This window comes from Oncorhynchus mykiss, chromosome 12, assembly GCF_013265735.2.
Source record: "Oncorhynchus mykiss isolate Arlee chromosome 12, USDA_OmykA_1.1, whole genome shotgun sequence".
Classification (NCBI taxonomy): Eukaryota; Metazoa; Chordata; class Actinopteri; order Salmoniformes; family Salmonidae; genus Oncorhynchus; species Oncorhynchus mykiss.
In genome coordinates, this window is record NC_048576.1 from 95,814,565 (window position 1) to 95,822,184 (window position 7,620).

Below are 7,620 nucleotides of genomic sequence, written 5' to 3' on the forward strand. Positions count from 1 at the left end.
GACAGGGACAATACACATCAATCAATATTTCTGTAAATGTGCCAGATTTTCCATCTGTAGTCCCGGGCAGGTAGTCAAAACTGAATCTTCTCTATCCTCTTTGAGTAATATAATACTGTTGAGAGATGTGAAGTTCATGAAACATGACATGTGCTTAAACAACCCTCCCTTTTCTCTCCTGTCCTAAACCCCTCCCCTCACCCAATCTAGGTAACCATGGACTGTTCTTCCCTTGGCCACACCCATTATCCGGACATGAAGAATAAGACAGTCTATCAGATGTGAGAATCATCGCCACAGTTACCAGGCATCACACATCTGTCATGCCATGGGTGCACCAATCAGTTGTGCCAGTTATGTTGGCCACACCCACACTGTTTTTAACTACTATGGATTTGTACATATTTATTCACTGTCAGATTTTTTTTCACATTCCCCGTTAGAAATCAATAATTTTTCATAACTTTTTGTGGATGTTTAATGTGCGTACTATCCATACATACACTATAAATACAAAGTTATGTGGACACCCATTTAAATGAGTGGATTCTGCTATTTCAGCCTCACCCGTTGCTGGCAGGTGTTTCAAATCTAGCACACAGCCATGCAATCTCCATAGAGAGACATTGACACTAGAATGGCCTTACTAAAGAGCTTAGTGATGTTCAACAATTCAGTTTGTCAAATTTCTGCCCTGTTAGAGCTGCCCTGGTCAACTGTAAGTGATGTTATTGTGAAGTGGAAAAATCTAGGCGCAACAACTGCTCAGCCACAAAGTGGTAGGCCACACAAGCTCCCAGAATGGGACCGCCGATTGCTGAAGTGCGTTGCATGTTCGTTGGGAGCTTCATGAAATGGATTTCCATGGTCGAGCAGCCACATACAAGATCACCATGCGCAATGCCAAGCGTCGGCTGGAGTGGTGTAAAGCTCGCCGTCATTGGACTCTGGAACAGTGGAAATGCGTTCTCTGGAGTGATGAATCACGCGTCACCATCTTGCAGTCCGACGGACGAATTGGGTGTGGCGGTTGCCAGGAGAACGCTACCTGCCCCAATGCATAGTGCCAACTGTAAAGTTTGGTGGAGGAGGAATAATGGCCTGGGGCTGTTTTTCATGGTTCAGGATCGTTAGTTCCAGTGAAGGGAAATCTTAATACTACAGCATACAATCACATTCTAGACGATTCTGTGCTTCCAACTTTGTAGCAACAGTTTGGGGGAAGGCCCTTTCCTGTTTCAGCATGACAATGCCCCGTGCACAAAGCGAGGTCCATACAGAAATGGTTTGTTGAGATCGATATGGAAGAACTTGACTGACCTGCACAGAGCCCTGACCTCAACCACATCAAACCCCTTTGGGATGAATTGGAAAGCCGACTACAAACCAGGCCTAATCACCCAACATCAGTGCCCGACCTCACTAATGCTCTTGTGGCTGAGTGGAAGGAAGTCCCCGCAGCAATGTTCCAACATCGAGTGGGAAGCCTTACCAGAAGACTAGAGGCTGTGGTAGCAGCAAAGGGAGGACCAACTCCATATTAATTCCCATGATTTTGGAATGAGATGTTCGACGAGCAGGTGTCCACATACTTTTGGCCATGTAGTGTATGTTGTTTTTTGTGATTCCATGAGACATACTGAATGTACATACCGAATGCATTGTTTTATTAAAGTCATTTTTCCATCATATTAATTTGTTTGATTGTCAATGAACACATAATTTCTCATCTTAACAGTGTTTTGATCCCATATGTAATAAAAATATTGTATTATTTTTGAGTTGACACACAACCTCAGCTTGCAACGAATTGAGATCTACTCTTTACGACCAAGCCAGAGACCTTGAATCTTCATTGCTCCCATTGGAGCGTGGCAGCCATTTTCTATTCTGAACAGTAGTTCTGTTGTATTGGGGGTTTGTGGTTGGTGCAGATAGAGACCTCTGGTAGTAATGGTGGAACATCCAGCCAAACAGAACAGTAGTTTAGTATGGTTCTGAATGACTCTGGCTTATACCATTGTCTCCACTGGAAACCCATGATGACCTCAGACGTTCCTGTCCATTAAATGGCAGCCGTTTGTGGCATTGCTGTATTTAAGCAGTCCCCCCTGGTCAAATATATTAACACAATGGTTTTGAATGACATGAAAACAACTAGTACTATTACTACTTTTTCAAACTCCCGTCACAAGTAGATGCTTCAAGATGTAAGAATAAGGACTGCAAGAGCAATATTTTGTGAACAGACATTGCAGTGCATAAACATTGCTACTGCATAGCGGGTTTGATTGAATTCCAGGCCAAGTCTCAGATGCCTGCAGAGCGAGGCTGGTAAGGATGATAACGTTTGTGTGTTTAGGGAGAGGCCTGTATAGTTTACCACTCTTATTACGTATCGTATTATGCTGGACAAGGAGGAATGCATGGGTTTCAATGCTGGCCGGTTCAAGGGAATCCTCATTTCCTGGAAGAAGACGGGTTAGGTTTGAGGCATTATTATTATGTTCCAAAACAGCAGATTTCATTTCAAACAAGCCCTGCGTCCCCATTAGCATTGGAATTGCTTTTCTTGTACGCGTGCTGTTGCGCACTTCCTCAAATTCCCATTGTCCGTGACCTGCTCTACGGTTTCCAAGCGTAACACTACACCACTCCGTATTTATTTTATGTGCTGATTCTGCTGCCTGGGCAGAGAGAGAGAGACTTTCACACCGACAGGAACAGGAATTTAGTGTTTGGGCACCAAGCCTTTGTAGAGTCTGTTGTTTGTGGAAGGGGAGCACGGAGGACTCTCATTCCACCACAGTTGCATCCTAAGACAGTACTAGGACCCCTGGGAGTACTTGGCCTATCCACAGGGGGTACTTGAGAAGACTCATTCAACCATTGGCTTCTTGGTAAAATGCACATGAGGGGTACTTCAGGGGTGCTCCGGGCAGAGTAAATTCAGTTGGTGTACAGTAAGAAAAGGTTGGGAACCACTGTCCTAAGAGAACATGTGTGACCCTTCTCAATGAGATGTGCTAGCAGAGAAGCTGGGGTTGGTGGGTGGTTGGAGGTTAGGGGTGTGTTTGGGAAGAATGGAGTCAATGGTTTTGGATGTGAATGTGTGTATTTAGGTTGTCTGAATGAGCTCAGCTTTAGGGTGTGTGTGTGTTCATCACTACAGACCCTGGTTTGATTCCAGGTTGTACCACAACCAGCCGAGATTGGGAATCCCATAGGGCGCCGTACAATTGGCCCAGCATTGTCCGGGTTAGGGTTTGTCCGGGGAAGGCCGTCATTGTAAATAAGAATTTGTTCTTAACTGACTTGCCTAGTTAAATAAAGGTTAAATAAAAAATAACTCAGGCTTGGCAGGAGGCCCAGGCTGGAGCATTGGTGCTAAAGGTCAGAGGAGGAAGTGACCCCAGATTCGCTCATTTACATTTAGGATGCATCTCAATAGTCTAAAGTAACTTTCATCTACATTGATGTGAATGGACTAGACAGGTGTCAAATTCCTGATAGACATTCCACCATATTATCTTACGTCATACTGTGTTCCGACAAGTCACTTCAGACTGTTGAGATGCCAAGAATGTACTCCTTTATATCTGTCTACACATAAAATAACAGAGTACCTTTATGACACTTCTTCCACACAGCCAACCCAACTGCATAGATCAAAGGTCTTCCTCCTCTCCTCCCTCCTCTCTGTGTTATCTCCCCATCAGAGACAGAGTGCCGACACTGTGACATCATAAAAGGGAGACGGATGTTCCACTGTCCCAGAGTTCTGTATCCCTCCGCCTGGTGGCACAGAACCGAAGCACACCCAGGCAATCCCAAAGAAAGTGTGTGCTGGGGATTTGTTAGTTCCAAATCCATGAAGCACAAGTGTCTTGAGTGATTTTTGTTTTGGGATATGGTCTCTGTGATGGAGAAAGGTCATAGGGGTACTGTTTAGGGAATTGCTAGGTGATTTGAGGTTGAGTTGTCTTGCTGTCCTGGTAGTATAGTTTGTGGTTTATGCATGGTGATGTGTGGAAGCCTACTGTCTCTGACTGTGTGTGTGTGTGTGTGTGTGTGTGTGTGAACACGCTAGTAAAGTCAGTGGATCTTTTTATAGAGTTGTTTTCTGACTTAGTCCCCGGGAGACCTGTGTTTGGCTGCTCCGCTCTGCACAAACTGCCTGCATAAATAACCCTGTTTATCACTACAGCATCTCCTCACACACACACACACACAGCAGTGTCTCCTCACTATTTATTTATTCTGTTTCCCGTCATGTTTTTCCTCTACTCCTAGAGGTTCTAGAGGTTGATATGGCGATGATCACTGATGTTGACGGCAAACAGTGTTGCTAGTTTTTTCCAGGCCATCACTCAACTCCTGAGTTGTCCCTGAGTTGCAGTAATGCTGATACGGTAGCCACCTGAGAGGCCCACACACACACACAAGGCCGGGGATGGCTGTTAGACACTGGGATAGATAGCAGCTAGCTGTGGTGTTTGTCTGAGTGAATTTGTGTGATTGCAGGATGGAGTTTTGTCAGTGCTGATAGTATAAGTTGAAGTGAAGCCCAGAACAGAACGCTGTGCAGGGCGTTAGTATAGTTCCTCTCTACTCCACCCTGTTCAACTCAACTTCACCCAAGCCAGACCTGAACAGAAAGGTCAGATTCCAGTTAAGTCTTGGGTTGAGATGTCTGATTATCAGTCACATACGCTTGTAGAGATCTGTCTTTCTCTCTCTCTTTCTCGCTCTTTTATTTTTCTCTGTATCTCTCTTTCTCCCTCTCTGTACCTCTCTCTCTCTCTCTTTCTCTTTTCTTTCTCTGTACCGATATCTGTCTGTCTCCATCTCTCTCTTCCTCCCTCCTCCCTTTCTCTGTCTAGAACACTGTCTGACCCATTGTCTTACCCTCCAGCAATACACTTGGTATGAACTTAAAATGTACCTCAAAACGCTTATCATATATTTATAGACACACCCCATCACCACATTTTATCAGCCCAGGCAGTCTACAACTAGGCATGGCTAGTACATATTTTAAAGGAGTCATTCATTTGTGTAGTAATGTTATGAAATACATTAGCTAGAATGATACTGAATATGAGCGTATAGGTATAAAAGTCTACGCCTAGTATGAGATTTTAAACTAAAGCCTTGGTGGCATGTCCCTTCTCAACCCTCAGGCCGTTAAAGTAAACCCTTGGTGGCATGTCCTGTCTCAACCTTCATGCCCTTAAACTAAAGCCTTGGTGGCCTGTCCCCTGTCAACCTTCAGGCCCTTAAACTAAAGCCTTGGTGGCCTGTCCCCTCTCAACCTTCAGGCCGTTAAAGTAAACCCTTGATGGCCTGTCCCCTCTCAACCTTCAAGCCGTTAAAGTAAACCCTTGATGGCCTGTCCCCTCTCAACCTTCAGGCCGTTAAAGTAAACCCTTGGTGGCCTGTCCCCTGTCAACCCCTGAGGTTGTGTGTCCACATCAGACTATGGTCCACCATCACCATGGTGATAATCCTGATGACGCTCCTGACCACGGTAGTGGAGAAACAGGAAGTAGAAAGTGGATCTATCTGAGAGGTAGTCACTAGATGATCATGTTAGAAAGGACAAAATGGTGACTTTGTTCATATTCCAATGCACGTTTAGGGTTAGAGATAGAGATATCCTTAGAGTGAGGGTTAAGGTTTGTGGTTTAAATCCTTAGGGTTAAGGTTAGTGGTTAAAATCAGATTGGTGGTCACAGCGTTCCATACTTCTGCCCTTTTCTCGCAGGCCAGATATGGATGTCTATCTGTGACCAACCACACATTTTATTGTAGTGAACACCTGAGAAAATACCTACGTTCTGTCCTTACCAGCATGGCCAGATAGTGACGTCCTCTCTGAAACGGGTGTCCATCAGCCCTCAACCCCAGAAAGGCGGTCAGAAAGAGAAATGCAGTAAGAGGAAATGAAAGTTATTTGAGAGGAGAGCTTCATGGCCAAATGGGATTTGACTGTGCATCCCACATTGTTTTATACATTGGTAGACTTAAAAGCCATGTGCAAAATGGGATTAAAACTGGGGTGAAAAGACAAATAAATAACCTTCAATAATAACCTCTCTCTTTTTCTCGAGGCCTACTTCTCTTCTTTCGCTTTCTTTCATCTCCCCTTTCTCCCTATCTATTTCATTCTCTTCATCCTCCTCTCTCTCTTTCATTATCTCTTCCCTCTCTCTCTCCCTCCTCTACCCAGCCTCAACATTTATCACACAGTCGCTCATCAGAATGCACCGGTTGCTGTTGAACTCCTGTACTCCCACACTACAGCTGCCGCTGTGCCGCCACAATCCTTCAGAGGCTATTTGGGGTTGAAATTAAAGTTATTTTCCTCAAATTGAACCTTTTAACAAGACACCCTCTTCCCTCCTCCTCCTCCCTTCCAAACAGCCCCATAACAAGCTGGTGAATTGTTGCCCTTCTTTAGCTCACTCTAAGGGTATTAGGCACCATGTCCAACTTCAAAGCCTCTCTTAACTCCACACTTTAATTGTCTGCTCTCCCGGCTCTCTCACAGCATGCCATCTGATTCTGCTAACAACTGCACTTCTCCTTCTCCTCCTTTCGTTCCATCTCTTTTTCCCCTCTTCCCCTCCTCTCCTCTGTCCCCATGTTGTCCAATTCTTCCATATCTTCTTCTCTTCCTCTGTCCCTCTGTTGCTGTTGTTCAATTCTTCCATATCTTCTTCCCTTCCTCTGTCCCTCTGTTGTCCAATCCTTCCATATCTTCTTCTCTTCCTCTGTCCCCCTGTTGTCCAATCCTTCCATATCTTCTTCTCTTCCTCTGTCCCTCTGTTGCTGTTGTCCAATCCTTCCATATCTTCTTCTCTTCCTCTGTCCCTCTGTTGCTGTTGTCCAATCCTTCCATATCTTCTTCTCTTCCTCTGTCCCTCTGTTGCTGTTGTCCAATCCTTCCATATCTTCTTCTCTTCCTCTGTCCCTCTGTTGCTGTTGTCCGTTCCTTCCATCTCTCTTCCTCTCCTCTCACCCCCTGTCATCCTCTCTTTCGTTCCCCATCTCCTCTCCTCTCCTGGCTCCTTTAAAGGCATTGTCCCCTTGTTGTCACCTCTTTAAAGGAGGGAGACACCATTTCCTCTTTGGAGTTGTTTTGCCTCTGGTGTGTACACACCAAACAAATTAGAAACAGTAAACCCATGTCCTCTCAATTCAATTCTCTGCCTCTCTCTCACTCTACCCCACCCCCCACCTTCTCTCCAAACGGACATTCACACTTACTTGTACTCACGGGCCCTCGTTGATAATTGCCATAAGCCTCCCTCTTGGTTTCATTTTCCATTGTCCTCCACCAAATTCTTGGGTCTGGCTTGAGATAAAGGGATGATGACTTCAAAGGGAGCTGCTAAGAGTTTAACCCCGAGCTGAAAAGGAGCAGCAGACAATAGGATAATTGAGAGCAGTTACTGATCACAGGGCTACAGCACTGAGAGGAGAAGGCAACTAGCACACACACACAGTGACACACTTTCACACGGATTTCCACACTCAGACACTCTCACACACTCATACTCACAGATGTTCACTCTCGCACACACTCACACATACATTCTCACACACATGCTCACG

General features: G+C 45.2%; 1 protein-coding gene across 3 annotated transcripts in view; it reads left to right on the forward strand.

Moving 5' to 3' along the window:
* LOC110538761 (centrosomal protein of 112 kDa-like) overlaps positions 1-663 on the forward strand; it is a 185,734-nt gene extending 185,071 nt beyond the window's left edge. For all 3 annotated transcript variants that reach the window (XM_036939340.1, XM_036939342.1, XM_036939341.1), the window contains one exon: positions 211-663. In XM_036939340.1, the coding sequence (XP_036795235.1) occupies positions 211-214 (4 nt within the window). In that variant the 3' untranslated portion in view covers positions 215-663. The remainder of the gene's footprint in view (positions 1-210) is intronic.
* The last annotated feature ends 6,957 nt before the right edge of the window (positions 664-7,620 follow it).